Raw genomic sequence first — 20,240 nt, forward strand, 5'->3', positions numbered from 1 at the left:
AATGAGGTTGTGATCAGAATGAAATTTACACAACACCTCAACATATGCAACCATGGCTCTATCCAGCTAGTGATTGACCATAAAGAAGCCATTTTCAACATCCATGGTCTCAAAGCCTCCGGTATGTTTCCACATCTTCTTCAAATTATCATTCATCAAATGATAATCCATGTTCTTTTCAAGGAGTTTAATGACTAGAGTCTCCTTCTAACAATTGCATAGTTACTAAAAAAGTTTCGTATCCACCGTGATCTTTGGTAGAAATCAATTTCCTCCTTCAAGATAAACTTTCATAAACCCCTTTTCAATTAGGTCCATATTCTCATTCACAATAGTGATTCCTTAAAAATCTCATAACGACAGTTTAGACGACTTAGATGCATTCCATCCGATAACTTATCAATAATGTCGACATGAAAGTGAGGAAAAAAATAACCTCAAACAAAAACTCTTTACTATTCAAAAATTGTTGTTATTCATACTACTATCAAACGAAATAAGTGTTTCTTATCACTAAAGAATTGCTTATTAATTATTTTTTAATTATTCAACTATTTTTTTATTAGCCTTGTGAACAGTATGGAAAAAGAGCAAACCAACTCTTAAATTTTGCTCTAATATCTTATTATAATATTATTATATTTTTTTAATTTAAACTAGTGTGATTTTAAAACGGGGAGAGAGCAAATGTGTTTAACCTCTGTCTGAGTTAAAATTTGCCATTACAGTTTTTATGATAGTTAAATACTTTGGGTAATGCTAACTTATGCCCTAGGGGCACATGTTAAGAAATCCATAAATAGAAAATTTATTTTGAAAAAATAAATAAAATTATTAATTATAAATTTTTAATAAATTTAATATACAATTTCCAAAAATTTGTTTCTTTATTTATCTCTTAACTTGTGCCCTTGGGGCACAAGTTAGCATTACCCAAATACTTTTACATATATAGAGTCACTAACCCCTCACTCTCATCTCTAGAGTATATGATAAACGTTTTTAATTAAATTTGATTGAAATAATGACATTATTAGCATATGATAAACGAATACAAATAGTAGTCTTATTCATAAAGTGCAGTTAATATTTTCCGGCAATAAATAGAGAAATAAAGAAAGAAAAGAAAAAGGACGCAGTTTGTTCACGTGATACTTGCCTCGAAAACGTCCCATAATGTGAGTAAACAGTAACGCACCCACCTTTAATCAATATTTCAATTTTCAAAAAGCAACATAAACAATCAACGACAAACCTCGCCGCTTCTCTTTACCAAACGCAAATAACACGTGTTCCTTAAACAACCAAATATGTCTTATTGGACTTTACAAGTGCAATATAGGTCACAGTAGGTACCACCCATTTATTCCTCGTGCCTCTATTTCATTTCAAAACAACCCTTCTTTCTTATACTATAAAAAAATACAAAAACAACCTCATTCTTCAAACCACATTTCATTCTCTTTCTCAATGTCGACTTCATCGGAGAAATCCACGTTTTCTCAAACATGCAACCTCCTCAGCCGATACATCAAGGACAAGGGTAATTCCGGTACCCTAACAAATGTTGTCGCGTCTTCAAACAATCTCACAACTAAGGATTTCTTAACTCCAATGTAAGTTTTTCTTTCTCGTTCAATTTATTCAATTGTTCAATTACTATATCATTTCATAATTATTTACATTGATATTATTTTTTATAGGTCTATGGTTAAGGAACCGGAAGCTAAAGCGTCACAACTGACAATGTTTTATAATGGACAAGTTATTGTTTTGGATGATTTTCCGGCTGAGAAAGTGGAAGAGTTAAAGGCATATGCTCAGACAGAGTCTTTGGTTACTCCGATTCCTCAACTCCCTTGTGGAACGATTGTTGTTGATATGCCAATTGCTAGAAAAGCTTCGCTTCTTAGATTCATGGAGAAGAGAAAAAACAGAGTTGCTGCCAAATCACCATACTATAAAACGATTAAAACCGTTTCTGATCCAGTCAAGTCTTCTGAATCCATTCCTTGGCTTGTGTTAGGAGCTAAATCGACGTGAATTTCAGAGAGTTTTTAACATTTTTTTGATGGATCTTTCAGATCTAACTTAGTTTAATTAGCTGAGAAGTTTGATTATGATTTTGAATATTTTCTGTAATTAGTTTTTTTTTTTTAACTTTGTGGATTCATTTTTCTTATTTCTCTTGCATGTTTTCTTCCCTCTTCTTTTATTCTTTTTATATGCTTTTTTTTTCTTTCAATAAATAAGTTAGTCAAATAATCTTGACCAATCAAAATAGTTTTTAAATAAAATATGAATATGAATTTGATCTCTAATCACAAACTGTGTCGTTGATCTTCTTTTCTCTTTTTTCTTCTTTCATGCGTGATTTTTCTTTTTCTAATCCAAACCGTGTTGTCCTTTTAATTAGCCACGTTTAGAAGAGAAAGTTGAAACTATGCTGAAAACAAAGAAAAGAAAGTTGGAAAGATTTAAATATTGTTTACACTTACCGACATATCTGAAGGATGAAGTAAAGTAACGCATTAGACACGCAAATACAAGTAAAATATATCAGTTCAGACACGCAAATACAAGTAAAATAAAATAAAATATATCAGTTCATTTTAACGTTTTACACAAGTGGAGTAATTATTTAAATAATTTTCTATTCAATATAACAGTAACTTCGAAACCACTTTTACAGGAAAAAAATACAGTAACTTCGAAACCACTTTTTTTAGGAAAATCACAATTGACAACCATTCAGTCATTTTTTTACATGTAACATTTCACTTGAAACCACTTTTTTGGGCAAAACATAAATAAGTTGAGAATGGTGTATTTGTTCATTTTTATTTTATTTTTTGGATTTGTTTAGTTGTTCCTATCATGGTATAACCATATTATAATTGGGAGATATACAAAAAAAATTATTAATTAACCTAATGGTTAATGCCTCAAAAAGAATGTATTTGGTTAAACAATCTATAGAGTAAAAATTTATCTATAATCAGGGCTTGGTAGCTGTAACGAGTTCTGAATAATCAGCTTCACAAGAATATCTAAATACTATTTGTTGCCTCTTTGTCTTCCAAAATATGGGGGATGATCATAGGAAGAAGCAAATAGCCTAATGTAGATCTTGTTGAACCAATGCAGCTAGTCCAATATGTATATGAGTGTATCTTAGGATTTGAAGAATAGAAGACCTAGTAAATAGCCAACCACGAATAAAATTATGCATCAAGTATGTGATATCCTTGCAAGGTGCTTGGTAATGCATTGTTGGATTTTGAATGAAATGACTTAATTGTTGAGTAGCAAGGGTTATGTATGGCTGTGTTATCAAAGTCTTCCAACGAGCCTTTTACATGAAGTAATGTTGAAAGCTTTGTAACAGGGAGAAGGGTTTCTTATTGATTATCGTCATATATATTTAAGCAGAGATGGATTGGAAGGACTCAATCCCGTCAGAATTAAAAGATGTGCTACATGATTTCCCTTCCATCTTTGAACCGTTAGAAGGGCTTTCGTCTCATCGACGTCAAGACCATGCCATTCATTTCAAAGAAGGAGCCCAAATACCGAATATCATACCATACAGATATCCTCACTATCATAAAAAACAAATAGAAAAATTGGTTGCTGAAGTGTTAGAAGCTGGAATCATTCGACCATCTATGAGTCCTTATTCCAGTCCTGTCATCCTAGTCAGAAAGAAAGACAGTAGTTGACGAAATGAATTAAAGATCAACAACAAGAAGTGCTCATTTGGCCTAGATAACTTAGAATATCTTTGACATCTTATTTCTGCTGGAGAAGTATTTGTGGACCCTAAGAAGTTGGAAGCAGTAAAGTTATGGCCTTCACCCATGGATGTCACCAGCTTAAGGGGATTCTTAGGCCTTACCGGCTATTATAGGAGGTTCGTTCATGATTATGGAAGAATAGCAAGGCCATTGACCAACCTGTTGAAGAAAAATGCCCTTCCAATGGAGTCCAAAGGCGCAAATTGCATTTGAACAACTAAAGCAAGCCATGACCAATTTGCCTACATTAGCAGTAGCCAACTTTTCAAAGCCTTTTGTGGTTGAAACGGATGCTTGCGGGACCGGACTATGGGCTATTCTAATGCAAGAAGGAAGTCGTAAAAGCAGTCCAGAAATGGCGACACTACTTGTTGGGAAACCATTTTATCATTAAAACTGACAAAAAAAAGTTTGAAATTTTTGACAGATCAGAGGATGATCGGTGAGGAACAATACAAATGGATTTCCAACAAGTAGTCAACAAACCTATGATTGGTCGAGATGAATTATTGGCTGCCCTAAGAGAGAATTTGTTGAAGTCCCAAGATGGCACCCGCGCAAATGCCAACAAACACAGTCAAGATATAGAATATGAAATCGGTGATTGGGTGTTCTTGAAGATGCAACCTTACAGGAGAAGATCCTTAGCTAAAAAGATTAATGAAAAACCCTTCCATCGATTTTATTGTTCTTTCGATATGTTAAAAAAAAGTGGGTGTTGTTGCTTACAAATTGGATCTTCCAACTCACAGTAAAACTCATCCAGTATTTCATGTCTCTCTCCTCAAGAAGGCCATTGGTGATTATTTCCAATCCCAACCTTTACCACTATGCTATCTGAGGATCATGAATTACAGGCTTATCCAGACTCTGTTTTAGATATTCATGAATTATAACTTAGCAACGTGGAAGTCTTATTTTAATGGTTGAATCTCCCTACAAGTGAAAAATAGTTGGGAATCTATGACTAAATTATACGAGGTCTTCCCGGATTATCACCTTGAGGACAAGGTGAGTCTTTTAGGCGGAGGTATTGATACGCATAGGCCACCCATCACCAAGTTCTACATCTGCAGGCAGTGACGCCCAATGGGTGCAAGGTCAAGAGATGCTAATCATGGGGGCATGACCCTTGGTGAAAAGACACACCCATTGGTGCCAAACTGCCAACAAGTGTGACCCAAGAGGATGTAACTGGTGGAGAAATGATGCAACCCTTGGAACCAAACATCATAAAATTTAAGAGTCACAACCCTTCAGATTAATTGTGAACCAGAATTAGGAAAGCATTCACGAAAACTAGGAAGAATATGAGTTGTGGAGATATAGGCTCTCGAAAACCTGTGTTATATAATATTTCAAAATTATCTACATAAATTTATGTTTTCATCTTTTCATTCATATTCCATTTTTTTTGGTTCGTATCAAATGTTTTCAAAAGGTTTACTTTGATCTTGTTGCAATCTCGTTGAGGAATTCAAAAATGGTAAATCATGTTTTAATTCCTATAGTCTGGTATCATTCAATAGATCCAAGCAATACTTTATTTGTGAATTAACATTGTCTTCCTTTGAGTGTGTCACTTGAAGACCAAAAACGTATTCAAGGTACCTACCTCCTTGATTTTAAATAGTTGTCTAAAATACATTTGATGTTGTCAAATTTAGACAAAGAGGTTCTCATTCGCTGTCGCACACGGGTCAAAAACGAGTAATTAAAAAATATAATTTAGGGAAGCGACACTCGAATGTCGTATCACATGGACTCTTGTATTGAATTTTACCAAGTGAAAATGATGAAGGGTTTTAAGGTTTAGGTTTCAAATATAATAACAGTAAAAATGGTTTGATTACGAATAAGCTAAAATGACTAATCCTACTGATTTTGGTTCCGACTTATCACTGGCTATTGTAAATCCAATCCCCTAAGCGACTTCGATTCTATTCGATTATGAGATCAATTAGATAAACGCTATCAATATCATGTGAATTATGTTCATGTTAACCGCATTAAGCATGACAGTTTAAAGATTATGCGGAGCTAACGAATAAGCTAAGTTGACACACGATTATAATTAGGAACATGCATACAATCGAATTTAATCAATTATATCATATGAGTAGCGATCGAATTAAGAAAATGAAAGCAATCGAATTAAGCAAACAAATTCATAGACAAAATTGAACAAAAATTGAAATTGAATTGGAATAAAATAACCTCAAAGCAGTGGAACCCGTAATCAACAGAATTTGCCTTCGAGATTAGTTCTTCATGAAAATTGTACAAAGCAAAAAAATTCATAAATAGTGAATTAGGTGAATCAACAGTACCGCGACTGCTTTTGTTTATGTGAAACAAGGAATTAGGGTTATAATACTAACCGGGTCGAAAAATATAAAAACTGACCCAAAACTAATTATTTTCTAAAGTCAGAAACTAAAACGATTTATTCGAGTTTTCTACACTCTGAATCTACTTCTGGCTTCAACATGAAATTTTTAGTTTATCCTCTCAGATTTCTAACGCTTATTAGAACACGTCAATCTGGTTCTCGTAGTCCAAGTTATAACCTGCCCAGCAAGAGGATGTAAATAGTTTTTTATTAGAAAATATCATAGAAATTAAAATAAATATAACAATAAACTAAGTTAAGGAAACACACTAAAATAGTATAAATAACAAAAGACACTCTAGAATCATTGTAATATAATAGTGAAAGAATGTGCCTGAAAATGCACTAATCAGGTTCCGTCTAGTATAATATCATAAATATATATTAGTATGATAGTGATGTGATTGTCCCTTTTGAGAGTAAACATTGAATAATCTGAACTTGACTTAGTGTATCCTAGTTTTAGAAGTAAAGACGTGAGCTTCTTATACCAATTCCCACTAGTCTGATTTAAACCAAATAAGCTCTTGTGGAAATATTACGATGGACTTTCACTGAAGGATCCTTGTCGTCCCTCGTGGCAATATTATGCTGAACCTTCATGGACAGATCATTGTCGCTCCTCGTGGCAATGTTACGTTGGACCTTGAAAGAAGAATCCTTGTCACCCCTCGTGACAATATTATTCTAGACCTTCATGAAAGGATCCTTGTCGCCCCTCATGGCAATAGTATGCCGATCCTTCAGAGAAGGATCCTTGATGCTCCTCAAGGTAATACATGGCCAATTGACTCCCATCAGAGGATTCTTTCTGCCTGTAGGAGCGATACAAATAAAGTTCATCTAAAGCCTCCACTTAAGGGACTAAGAGTCTCCTCGGACGGGACCAATACATACAAGTCATTCCCAAATGGATGCGACATATATCAAGCCCTGAGATTTAGTGTTAAGTCTTGGTAAAAGGATCAATAGTGGTACCGTCTAAGGGACTCGACATCCCCTCAGTCGGGCTACATGATATAACATCTGAGAGACTTAGAATCCCTAGAGGGAAAAGCCTCGCATGGGGGACTTAATATCTCCTTAGGCGAGATAACTTTTGAAGTTATGCCCAAACGAGCACAACCTATATCAAGCCACAAATACTCAGTGTCAAGTCTTGCTAGAGTGTTAGATTAGGTCCCTCCTAAAAGATTAATGACCCGCCTAAGGGACTCGACGTCCCCTAGTCGGGCTACATGATATAACATTCGAGGGATTTAGAATCCCTAGAGGAAAAAGCTTCGCCTGAGGGACTCAACATCTCCTCGGGCAAGATAACTTCCGAAGTCATGTCCAAACAGGCGTGACCTATATCAATCCTCAGAGACTTAGTGTCAAGTCTTACTAGAGGGCTTGATGGAGGTCCCGCCCGAAAGATTTACGAACCGCTTGAGGGACTCGGTGTCTCCCCGGTCGGGCTGCATGATATAAAATTTGAGGGACTTAGAATCCCTAGAGGGAAACGCCTCGGACGAGGAACTCGATATCTTTTCAAGTGAGATAGCTTTCGAACGCATGCCCAAACACGTGTGACCTATATCAATCCCAGAGACTTAGTGTAAAGTCTCGCTAGAGGGATCGATTGAGGACCCATCTAAAAGGTTAACGACCCGCTTGAGGGACTCGACGTCCCCCCAGTCGGGATACATGATATAATATCTAAGGGACTTAGAATCCCTAGATGAAAAAGCCTCACTTGAGGGACTCAGCATCTACTCAGGCGAGATAGCTTTTGAAGTCATGCCCAAATGAGCGCAACCTATACCAAGCCCTACAAACTTAGTGGAAAATATTACTAGAGGGCTCGATGAAGGTATCACCTTAAAGATTGACGACCCGCCTGAGGGACTCGGTGTCCACCCGGTCGGGCTACATGATATAACATATGAGGGACTTAGAACTCCCAGAGCAAAAAAAGGTTTTGCGCGAGGGACTCAGTACCTCCTCAGGCGATATAGCTTCCAAAGTCATTCCTAAACGGGCGCGACTTATGTCAATCCCCAAAGACTTGGTGTCAAGTATTGCTAGAGGACTTGATGTAGGTTCTTCCTGAAAAGATTGACGGCTTGATTGGGGGACCAAGTGTCTCCCCTGCCGGGCTACGTGATATATTTGCAAATAACCTTTCCTAGGGAGACATCTTGGGACTGTCATAGGAAAAGGGACAACGATGCAAAGTCGCCCCAAGGGAGGTACTGCCTCGCCGCTATATTTTCCTCGCCTTTGGGAAGGAGAAAAGTAGGATAAGATGTGTCTTGGATAACATAAAAGTTGTGATAGTTATTGAATAACATATCCCTTGGAAATAAGAATTTAACAATCCACCTTTTGACTGGATGGGCGATAACCTTTTCCAAGAAAGCCCTAGGAATCAGGAATCCCTATAAATACCCGCATCTCAACGAGATAAGAGACTCAAGTGATACATACTCACTACGAGCCAAAGTTACTCAGAGAACACGCTACTCAGAGTAACCCTAACAATATCACTCTAATCGCCTGCCTGCAATCTAGCAGCGTCGACCACCAGCAAGGTCTGTCATCTCACGTAAGATGGTCCCTTAAACGACCTCAAAAATAACCATACATGGCTACTTTCCACTACGAGCTAACCCTCACCCCATTCGTGTAATATATCTACTATGGTCTCTGAGTTTCCATGCCCTTATAGGGGGAACACACACATACCTTTACTTTTTTTGGGCAATACATATTTATACTTTACGGAGGCTACGTAGAAAGATATGTACAAGAGAGACATGTATGATACGTCAATCGATTCAAATGTTTTATATTCCTTCTAATTTATTTATTTCTTCAGTTTCATTACCAAACACTTAAATGTGTTTGTAAGGGAAAACAGATCATGTGTTTAACTACTCCAATCAAAAAATGGTCTAACGATGCTATTAGAGGCACTGAACAAATCACCATTGCCACCTTGGGCTACATCCATATTGATCCTGATCCACTAACTATTTTTCTTGCAAGGTGGCATGAGGAGACTAGTAGCTTCCATCTACCGATTATGGAGATGATAGTAAGATTAATTGATGTGTCGTGTTTGTTGCATTATCTATCCAACGCCATTTAGTGGACTACACAACAATGAACAAATAAGAAACAATGGAACTATATGTATATATGAATTTGAATCGACAAATGTTGGACAAAAAGCTGAAAAAGACAAAGGGGACTCGTGCATGATTCAAAATTTTTTAGATTATTGCAAAGACACTTAGTCGCATCAAGTGTCTACGATGCAGATAGTGATGGTTGGAGCCAAGGTGGATTTTTTAAAATCAAATCATTACCTGATGCCCATGCTTGAAGGAGAGTTATCGATATTAGTTTAGGAGAAAGCACTTGCAGAGGTGACAGCTAAAAAGAAGGCTTACCATGCATATAGTTTGGTTTGTACATGCACCAGTATCTAAGATATTACATTTGAAATATTATTTAACGATGATTTTAAGAACAATATTGTGGTTCACAATGTTGTGCACCAAAATCTGAGACAAACTAAGAATGTCTTACTACATTAAGGATTGAGAAGGAAGGGTAGGTAGCGTGCGTCACACTATGATGTATTTTAATATTATATATTTTATTTATGATATTTTGATATATATTTGTATAAGATATATCATGTAGTATGTATTTCGGATGACATGTTATATTACGAACTCTTTATCATAACATTACTTATGTTATGACTAATTATTAATGTTTATGTAAAATAAAAGCTCAAAGATAAGAAAACATGTATTTGAATGTAACTTAGGCGCAACTTACTACAAGAACGGGGTTTGCAACCTTAAAATCTTAGATTTTAAAAAAGTTTCTGGCAGAATTAGGGGTGGAAAAAGAAATAGACAAAGAACTGTACTCCTTATAATGCCCGTTCAATCCGATAGCCCAGTAGGTAGTTAGGCTCACCGAAACAAGCCTATTTGTGGTCCCGACATTAACATATCACTTTCCGTGTTTCCCATTTTTAATTTCATTTATTTATTATTTATTTATTTTTTCAAAGAGCTTCACTAATTACTTGGAGAAGTACTAGTACTATATTAAAGCCAAACTCTGACTCTGAAAGACTCCCCTTAACACAATCCAGTATATCATCTTCATCTTCTTTCCATTGTCTGTCATTTCTTCTTCACCCTCTCTTTCGAGGGTTTTTTCTTTTTTTTCTTTTCTTTTTTTCTTTTCTTTTTTCTTTCTTTTCCCTTTTCTTCTTCTTCTTCTTTTCTTTTCTCTTCTTTTTCAATTTTGACTCTCCTTTGCTTCTCCTTTGCTTCTCCTACCTCTGTAACCCTAACCCTAGAAACTGAATATGCTACCACAAAAGCTTAGACAGAATCCAATTATGCAACACTCTCTCTACCATCACCCAGCTCTTATCACTCCTCCTCAGGTACTTATTGCTGCTTTTTCTGCTTCATTTCTTCATAATCAAGTATTCTTCTGATTACTGTTTTCACTTCAATTATTTGCTATTTGCTCGATCATAACTGTTCATCGCATTAGAAACAATTATAGGTAAATTACTATTCAATTTTGGTGTTTGCTTGAATTTAATTAAATCTCAGGTATTTTTGTTTTGTTGAATTTTGTTTGATTAGATTAGTAGAGAGGAGAACACATAATTTTGATTTTAGGATTTTTTTTCCTTTTTTGTTTTTTTACATTTTTATTTTGCAGATAGAGCCTATCTTGAGTGGAAATCTGCCTCCTGGCTTTGATTCAAGTACATGCCGCAGTGTGTGAGTGTTAATAGACATTTTAATTTTACTTTGTTTTTTTTTATAATAAATTTCTTTGTTTTTTTTAAATTAGTGATTTTTACCAAGTTTAGTATTTTGTGGACTTCATTTCCTCTATAAGATAATCTTTAGCATAATTGATTCTTGCTTTTTCAATTGGTTTCTACTTTTTGTAGACACTGGATTCAATTTCCTTTATGTAGTTTTTCTTTTTTTTTGCTTTTGTGTTGTGTTTTGTGTTTTGTATATCTAATCACTTTTGAAGAAATGCAGCTATGTAGGCAACATTCATCCTCAAGTTACAGAAGCACTTCTTCAAGAGCTTTTTTCAAATGCTGGCGCGCTTGAAGGTTGCAAGCTTATTCGGAAAGAGAAGGTTAGTTTTCTTGATAATGATCTCATCTTACAGAAATTAAATTGATGGATTGGTAAAGTTACAAAAGTTCACTGTTTTTGTTAGTTATGTTAGGAACCAATTATTTACTCCCTTTGTCTCATTTTAAGTGCCCCTTTGAGGCTTATCAAAAAGAAAAGTTCCCGTTTGAGTTTTACACACTTTTAAAAAAAACAATGATAAAGTAAATTTAATTTAATAAAATACCATTAGTTATTAGTGGAGTAGTTAGGTGAGTTGAAATATAATAAATTAGAATATATTAGTAAATAGGGTTAAATATGTTCGTGGTTTTCCTAAATATCTTAAATTTCGTTTTTAATAAAATATTTCCTTTAAAGAATGGTCCTCATAAAATTTTCCATCCACGCTTTTGGCCTCTCCTGCAACTTAGCGACGATTTTTACAATTTAGCGACTGGATTAATGACGGTTTTAGCAATGGTTTATTACTTAGCGACTGAATTAGCAACAGTTTTAGCGACCGTTTTAGTATTAGGGACTAAAAGTGTGGATGAAAAATTTTAGGAGAACTATTATTTGAAGGAAATATTTTGAGGGATTAGAAACGAAATTTGAGATATTTAGGAGGACCACACATAATTAATAAATGTTGCATTGGTGTTCTAAAGGGAGAGATAGTCTGAGGTGTATAAATGTTGTAAAATGGGCACTTATTATAAAACAGAGGGAGTAATAACCAAAAAATATCTCACTAGACAGTTGACCATATAGGTTTTTTCATGTGATGCAGTTTTTCTGTTGTTGTTTCTAAGATGATGATCTGCTTTATATTGTCATCTGCAGTCATCATATGGATTTGTCGACTACTTTGATCGCAGTTCAGCTGCTATTGCTATTGTTACTCTCAACGGAAGGAATATGTATGTGTAATGTAATTTTAGTCAAAACAACTTTTGTTAGTTTGTGGTTTTAAGTTTTAACACGCTGTCTGCAGTTTTGGACAGGCTATCAAAGTTAACTGGGCTTATGCTCGTGGCCAGAGAGAAGACACTTCAGGTTATATTCTGCCGACTGTGTACTTTTGGAGTTAATCTTGCATGTATCTTGTTCATCACAAATTTACCTTTACTATTCATTTGGATTTAGGACACTTTCATATTTTTGTTGGTGACCTTAGTCCCGAGGTTACAGATGCAACTCTGTATGCTTGCTTCTCTGTGTATTCTAGTTGCTCGTAAGTTTTATACACCCTTATATTTTTTCCTTTCTTTTTTCTATTTGTTCTGAGGTTGGTTTTTTTTCCCTTGTATTTGTTGTGAATGTGTCTGATATCAATTCACTCATTAATATCATGACACTTATAAGCTGTTTTATTGCAGAGATGCAAGGGTAATGTGGGATCAGAAGACAGGCAGATCCAGGGGATTTGGATTTGTTTCTTTTCGAAATCAGCAGGCATGAATGAAGTCTTCAGTTTTACATTTGTTATCTTTGTCTTTGGTTATTTCTATGTGCTAGCCATGCTAATGGTTGGGTGACTTTGTTTTGTATGTAATTTATCAGGAAGCGCAAAGTGCCATAAATGAGTTAACTGGTAAGATATTTTTATCTTGCAATTGCTAGTTTTTCATTTTCAACATAGTTGAAATGAAATCTGTGTGTGTAGTAATTGATACCATATCATTTAATATTTTTTCAACTTTTAAGATGTGAATATTTTAAGACATTATATTCCATGTCTTGCTGCAAGTTCTAATCGAATTTATTTTTTTAGTTGGAATCACATTTCAACATAGTTGAAGTGAAATCTGTGTGTGTATAGTAATTGATACCGTATCATTTATATTTTCTCAACTTTTAAGATGTGAGTATTTTAAGACATTATAATCCATGCCTTGCTGCAAGTTCTAATTGATTTTATTTTTTTAGTTGGGATCACATTTTATCTGAAAATTAACATACACAAGTTACCTATTCCATAGTTAAAACATATACTAGGGTGATTCGACGGTGGGCGGCTACTTTTGTTGTTTATGCTGAAGTATCAAAGGAACACTCTCATCAGTTATTTTGGACCCTAAACATTTGGCATTCAATTAATCACCTCACTAGTAGCAGTAAATTAGCGATAATTCTAATTGTATGTTTTGCTCATTGAATTAACGTGTTACTAATTTTTAAATCCCAAACATTGTGAGTTATATAAAGCACAATAACATAGAATATAATAAAACAGTTTAAAATATTTACTGGTGTCCATTAACATTGGAAAGCTGAGGAGTATCCAGATTTACTCATCAGCCATCCAATGTCAAGCCAAGTCAATTACCGGATCATGTCACTGAGTCGTAGTCTAGGGGGTTTCTTTTAAGAGTCAATTTGGTTTATGAATTATATGACCTATCATTGTATTTGTAGACTTTGTGGATTTTACTTATGTTTTAGTTAATGTTAGATGAAATTCTTATATTAAATTTGAAGGACTTTAGTAATGCCTTACATTTTGGTATTAGAGCCTATTTAATTACATATAGTGCTTCAGTTAACTGAAATTCTTAACGTTTTCCTCTGACACATCAGGTAAATGGCTTGGCAGTAGACAGATTCGTTGTAATTGGGCCACGAAAGGAGCCAATACCAATGATGAAAAGCAGAGTTCAGATTGCAAAGTTGTTGTGGAGTTAGCTAGTGGAGTTTCTGGGGAGATCACAGGTTTATTACACTAAGATTCCTTCAGCGGTGTTTTCATTTTTTTTTCTTTATTTTTTGTGGTATGCAGTTGTCTTAGCCATTGGATTCTAGTTCCAATTTTTTTTTTCTTTCTGAAAACACTTATAAAGTATACAGTGATATCTGATGAAATCTGTTACCGCCTCATTGTTTTTATAAATATTCCAATTGAAAGTAAATTTTTTTAAGCCTTTTTGTTGAGATATCAAATATTGAAGTTGGCTTCATATGATATTTTAATGGGGTTTATCCAAATAATAGCTTTAAAGCTGTTGAATGTTGTTACAATAGTAGGGTTATTTTTAATATCTACATTATGGTTGACATTTTTGTTGCATCTAGATATTTTGTTTTTTCTAACTATATATTGCAAGAGTTGCTTTGATTGTTTTGCTTAGTGAATAATTTCCAATTCTTGGTTGGCTTTTACTTATTGTAGAAGAACGGCAAGAAATTACCAGTTATGACGGTCCAGAGAAGAATCCCCAATACACCACTGTTTATGTTGGCAATCTTGCTCCAGAGGCAAGGATTAAGATTGTTTTCTGACATTTTCTGTTTAAACATTTTCTATTTTCATATTCTAAATGTGTCCATTTTAACTTGCTTATAAGATGCGAGACTTTTAAAGTGAACCATTGTGATAGAGAGAAGATGAAATGATAGTTTGGGGTGATGCATTTCTGAAAATAATGAAAACAAATTTTCGACATTTTCACTGTTTCCAAAAAGCGCACACAAATTGCTTGCTTCATTAGTCTATTGTCTTATTATTAGTAATTTAAATTAGCACAATTTAGAAAAATGAAAACGGAAAATATTTTCATGAAATAAACATAGCAAGATTTGCGCGTTATATATAACATGCATACCAGAGTCCTGTGAATTCAGTTTGTTCTAAAATTGCCTTGTGTTTGTTCTCATGTTCTGTTAATTAATTGCAGGTTACTTCTGTCGATCTCCATCATCATTTTCACGCCCTCGGTGTTGGAACTATTGAAGATGTTAGGGTGCAACGGGATAAAGGTTTTGGGTTTGTGAGATACAGTACCCATGGTGAAGCAGCTCTTGCTATACAGATGGGTAACACTCGGTTTCTGTTCGGTAAACCTATCAAGGTAAACGCCTTATTAACAAAGTTCTTAACACCATATCATTGAAAATGTTATACCTGTTATCTGATCTTTTTTATTGTTATTTTGCAGTGTTCATGGGGTAGCAAGCCAACTCCTCCGGGAACAGCCTCTACTCCTCTTCCTCCACCAGCTTCTCCGCATGTACCAGTGCCAGGTTTTTCACTTGCCGGTCTTGCAGCGTATGAACGCCAGATGGCTTTGAGCAAAATGAACGGTGCACACGCCCTTCTGCAACAGCAGCAGAATCAGCATGCCCTTAAGCAGGCAGCCATGGGAATGGGTGCTCTTGGAGCTGGGTATGGTACAGGATTCCCTAATGTCGCCGCCGCCCAGAACCTTATGTACTATCAGTAAAATGTTCAAACCCCTAAGAGAAACAAAGGAGCTGTTTATTATCAAGTCTATTGAGCCGCTAGAATGGTTTTACAATACTGTATGTTAATTTGGTTTGCTCTTTTTTCCTTTCATTCTTCTCAATCTTTTTCTTATGCACCTTTATATTATGCCCTATACATTTGTATTACTAAAATATATCACTTTCTTACTACCAAAATATTGAGTTTTCATATACACAGTACAATAGTGGGAAATATCCACAAACAGCAACATTCTATATTTTTGAATAAACTGAGTTTTTTTCTTTTTTTAAATATTTGGACTATTTCTTATAAAAAAAAAGCTTCTCTCATATATACTAGATGAGAAAATATTTTATAATAAACCCTATGAATGTGTATAGCACAGTTCTTGCATTATAGAACGCCCTTGATGATAACTATCGGTAGCTTTGTTTGTTCTTACACTGTTTAACAGAATAATAGTCAAGTTCTTGAAAAATACTCTATCCACGAAAATGCTCATCAAAATAATTTAATGTATGAATAGTAAGTTATTCTTGTTAATCAACGCATGTATTTTCTTTATGACCATGAGCTTGATGTGAAAGCCATTAACAAAAAAATTATCTTTAAAATATACAAAATTATGTGTTTTAGTGCGGAAGAATAAGATATTTGTTCGGTAACAAGAAACTAGTTGCGGAGGGATGAAGTGAAAAATAATGAAAGTGAAAATGAATTAAATACATCAATTTGCAATTTGATTTTTATATAGTATGTGGTCAACGCTGCCTACGTGTGGTATGTTTAACGATCATTCAATTAGATATAAACGGTGTGATATATGATAGAAAGAAAACATGATCATGTATTTTTGACCGAGATGAAGGAGGAGGATGTTTAATTAGATACAAATGACGAGATATATGATAGAGGACGTGATCATGTAGACGATGTGATCACTTATGTTAAGTGATTGTATGTTTGGTATAACTATTTTGATGAAATATAAGATAAATCATTTGGTGAGATATATGATAAATGACTTGATCACTTATCCTCGGGAGAGATGGAGAATCACATGTTTAATATAACCATTTTGATGCTTGATATTCGATCTTTCGTGTGTCTTACGAACGATGCAAAACAATTTTTATCTGTTTTTTTCATAAAATATACAAGTGAAATTATCAAGGGACAAATTTATCATATAAATCGACATTGAGTTATATGAATAAAGGTTACATAGCTTAAGAGGTAAGCTATAGAGCTTATAAAAGCAACATGTCTACTCATATCAATACATCACTTTCCTCTCTAGTCTCTTGAAGAACAGAAAACACAATGATATTCACTTTTTAGTGAAAAAAATTGAGAGCTAAAAATATAAAACTTTAGTAGTAGTGGGGCATATACCATGGAATAATAAAAGAGGTTTCAAGTTCCGACACAAAGTAGCTGTGAACCATAGCATTGATTTTCTTATAGACCATAGCTTGTTTGATTTTGATGATTTAGTTTTTTGTTAGTGGGATGGGACAGGCACACCAATAGTTGGATTCCCTTGTCATATTATGATGCTCCTTTCATTTTCAATGTGTTCCATTTTATGGTCCCTACTCAAATGGCATCAACTTAAACGACGAAATAACACATTTATGAGATAGTAGCTTCTTCTTGTGTTCAAAAAATAAGCTCTTAATACCCCACTTATTACACCTCTCTCAACTCTTCTTTCTCTTTTGTCATCTTACATGACTTGTTAACCATGTATGGGCTACAATGAAAGCAATGCACTAGAAAACAAAAGGGGAAGAGAAGAAATAAGAGAAAGTACTAGTAGTAATGTTTTTTAATTCTTACACCAAACTTTATTCTCAATTTTATAAAAAATGATTGAAATCATGCAAATGGGATTTGAAGTTAATACCAACCCAAAATTCAAGTTGATTAATTAATTGTTTTTTTTTTCAACCTAGGAACTTGGAGGGTTAAGTTGATTATTTCTAACTTTCATGTAAGCTTAGTGCTTGAAAATCTCCTATGATTGAGCTTTTTTTTCTGTTTTAGGTCACGTAATAAAGAAAACATAATTGATTTAGAAGTAAGAGATACTACATTTTAATTTAAAAAAAATACTTAAATAAAATATACTACAATTATTAAAAGAGACTCTACTCAAACACAAGGAAATGACAAAAACAACCATATTAATAATCAATGTTAGATGTAGAACTTAGTCCACAAAATACTTATATCAATAAAGGGCCTCTTATTGTGTTTATTATTATTTTTATTAAATAGTTTAGTAGTAGAAATTGATGAATAAGTTTCGACCTGCATCTCTGCATTTATGTTCATATAGAATTATTAACTGAGTTGATTTAATAGACAAAATTGTTGTTAATAAGATGATTTGGAATTTAAGAGTCTTTCAATATTATTATATAATTTTTTTAATAAGATTATTTTTGTATAAATTCTATCAAATAAATAAATTCACATTATTATTATTATATACTCCATCCGTTCCAAAATTGTTATAGTTGGTCATTTCATACCTATTAAGAAAATGTAATAAATGAAAGATAGAGAATAATATTTTTATCAAACTACCCTTGTTTGGTTGAAGGATAATTCAGTATTTTAGTATTTCATCTATATGACATTATTATTTGTGTATATAAGTGAGTAGTGTGTTTAGCCATTAAGAAAAGTAACGTAACACGCTATACACAAAAGTAATGGAGTGATAATTCTCGGTGTAACCGTTAGTGGAATAATAGTGGAAGTTTGTTAGAGTTTATTTTCTCTCTCTCTCTCTCTCTCTCTCTCCATTTCATTTTCTTCACCTTATGCACCAACAATTAATATCTAGAGCTCCGATTCAGATCCACAGGGAGACACGAGTGAACAGTGAGGCGTTGTGTGATTGATTTTGTTTCCTGAATTCGCGTTGAATTTCTGAATCAAAATTGTAAAAGAATCACATTTCTTGATTCTGCGGGATTGAGAAACACTAGTATTTGGTGAGATATGAGTGATTTGCACAAGATCGAAGATGAACGAAAATGGTAATCTGAGTACTAAGTTTCTAGTGTTCGATGACAATAACTAGAATCAGTGCATGATTCAGATGCATGTGTTGTTTGACGCTCAAGATGTTCTTGATCTCGTCAACGACGATTACGTTCAGGTTGTACTTTCAGAAAATGCAATGGATGCGTAGAGAAATGCTCAGCGTGATCTGAAGAAGAAGGATCAGAAGGCGTTGTTCTACATCCATTAGTGTGTGGATGTGAACATGTTTGAGAAAATCGTTGATTCGACGACGACGAAGGCTGCATGGGACACACTAGTACGATGCTACGGAGGTGATGCATCAGTGAAAAAGGTAAAGCTTCCGTCTCTACGTAAGTAGTATGAGAATCTCTGCGTGAAGAATAATGAGAAGGTACCTAACTACATCTCCAGAGTGATTATGATCACGAATGAGATGAAGTCGTGTGGAGAAACTCTCTCTGAAGAAAGTATCATTGAGAAGGTACTTAACTCTCTTACTCTTCAGTTTGATTACATTATGGTAGAAATTGAACATTCTAAGGATCTTAGCACCGTAAGAATTGAAGAGCTGCAAAGCAATCTATAAGCACAAGAGTTGCGTCTGACTAAGAGAAATTCTAAAATGGAGGTAGAGCAGCAGGCTCTGAAAGCAGCTTCTAGAAAGAAATATCAAAAGCAGTCTTGGTCAGAAGCCATGAAGAGATCTGATGGTGTTCAGAAGTCAGAAACCTCAATTTCTGAAAGGCAGAAGAGTGCTCAGAAGGGGAAAAAGAAGTATAACAAGAGGAAAGTTCAGAGCTACTGTTGTAACAAGTTTGGCCACATCGTTGTTGATTGTTGGTTAAACAAGGAAAGATAGCCAGAAGAAGAAAATGTAGCCAAAGGAGATTATGATGAAGAATATGTGCTATTGATGGCTTATGAGTCCGATGATGCATATTTGGCATACTGATGGTACATGCTCTGGGTGTGGTGCCTTCTAATGTGTGTGGACCATTTCTAGTACCTTTACTTGGAGTGAATAAATATTCTATGTCATTTGTAGATGAGATCACAAGAATCACGTGGGTATCCCTTATAAAGTTCAAACACGAGGTATTTGCTGAATTTAAGAAATTCAGAATCAAGGCTGAGAATTAGGGTGGTCAAAAGCTGGAAATTCTCAAAACTTATGGTGGAGGTGAGTATAACTCTACAGAGTTCAGAAAGTTCTGTGAGGATAATGGAATTGAGCATAAGGTGACTGCTCCATACACTCCTCAACATTAGAATTGCATTTGAAACTAAAAACGATATTTATTTTGAAACAAATAATTTATAATTTTATAAGATGCTACACTTATTTTAGAACAAGAGTACTTTTTATCAATTGACTATTTTTACATAAATTCTATCAAAATAAATTTCAAAGGTGTTCAAAAATACAAAGGGGTTCAAATATAATGACTAAAATAATATAACTAATATTAAATTTTTTGTTATAGATATTATCAAAACTAAGATTATTAACTAAATTCAAATACACTTTTTATTTTATTTTATTAAAGACAAAGTATGTGCTTAAATAAGAACAAAAAGTATACAATTTTAAACGAGAAACTCATTTTTTTGTATGA

The 20,240-nt window shown here is 34.2% G+C and overlaps 2 protein-coding genes across 2 annotated transcripts; both read left to right on the forward strand.

The window, feature by feature from the left end:
- The first annotated feature begins 1,364 nt into the window (after nucleotides 1-1,364).
- On the forward strand, nucleotides 1,365-2,182 carry LOC127138696 (protein TIFY 11d). The gene is made up of 2 exons (XM_051065196.1): nucleotides 1,365-1,616; nucleotides 1,704-2,182. Exons 1-2 carry the CDS (start codon nucleotides 1,471-1,473, stop codon nucleotides 2,041-2,043), a joined length of 486 nt encoding a protein of 161 aa, XP_050921153.1. The 5' UTR covers nucleotides 1,365-1,470; the 3' UTR covers nucleotides 2,044-2,182.
- An 8,122-nt stretch (nucleotides 2,183-10,304) lies between these two features.
- LOC127138697 (oligouridylate-binding protein 1) lies at nucleotides 10,305-15,690 on the forward strand. The gene is made up of 12 exons (XM_051065197.1): nucleotides 10,305-10,651; nucleotides 10,939-11,000; nucleotides 11,274-11,376; nucleotides 12,201-12,277; nucleotides 12,352-12,413; nucleotides 12,504-12,591; nucleotides 12,737-12,812; nucleotides 12,921-12,951; nucleotides 13,938-14,069; nucleotides 14,527-14,612; nucleotides 15,032-15,205; nucleotides 15,293-15,690. The coding sequence occupies exons 1-12, from the start codon at nucleotides 10,571-10,573 to the stop codon at nucleotides 15,575-15,577; spliced, it is 1,257 nt and encodes a 418-aa protein (XP_050921154.1). The 5' UTR covers nucleotides 10,305-10,570; the 3' UTR covers nucleotides 15,578-15,690.
- Nucleotides 15,691-20,240: the final 4,550 nt, after the last annotated feature.

Source organism: Lathyrus oleraceus, chromosome 4 (genome assembly GCF_024323335.1).
Source record: "Lathyrus oleraceus cultivar Zhongwan6 chromosome 4, CAAS_Psat_ZW6_1.0, whole genome shotgun sequence".
Classification (NCBI taxonomy): domain Eukaryota; kingdom Viridiplantae; phylum Streptophyta; class Magnoliopsida; order Fabales; family Fabaceae; genus Lathyrus; species Lathyrus oleraceus.

Excerpts from the sequence above, each read along its gene's own strand:
- LOC127138696 (XM_051065196.1), top strand. The coding sequence starts at position 1,471 with ATGTCGACTTCATCGGAGAAATCCACGTTTTCTCAAACATGCAACCTC. Across the intron at positions 1,617-1,703 it reads AAGGATTTCTTAACTCCAAT|GTCTATGGTTAAGGAACCGG; the intron begins GTAAGTTTTTCT and ends TATTTTTTATAG.
- LOC127138697 (XM_051065197.1), top strand. The coding sequence starts at position 10,571 with ATGCTACCACAAAAGCTTAGACAGAATCCAATTATGCAACACTCTCTC. Across the intron at positions 12,592-12,736 it reads TCTGTGTATTCTAGTTGCTC|AGATGCAAGGGTAATGTGGG; the intron begins GTAAGTTTTATA and ends GTTTTATTGCAG. Across the intron at positions 12,813-12,920 it reads TTTCTTTTCGAAATCAGCAG|GAAGCGCAAAGTGCCATAAA; the intron begins GCATGAATGAAG and ends GTAATTTATCAG.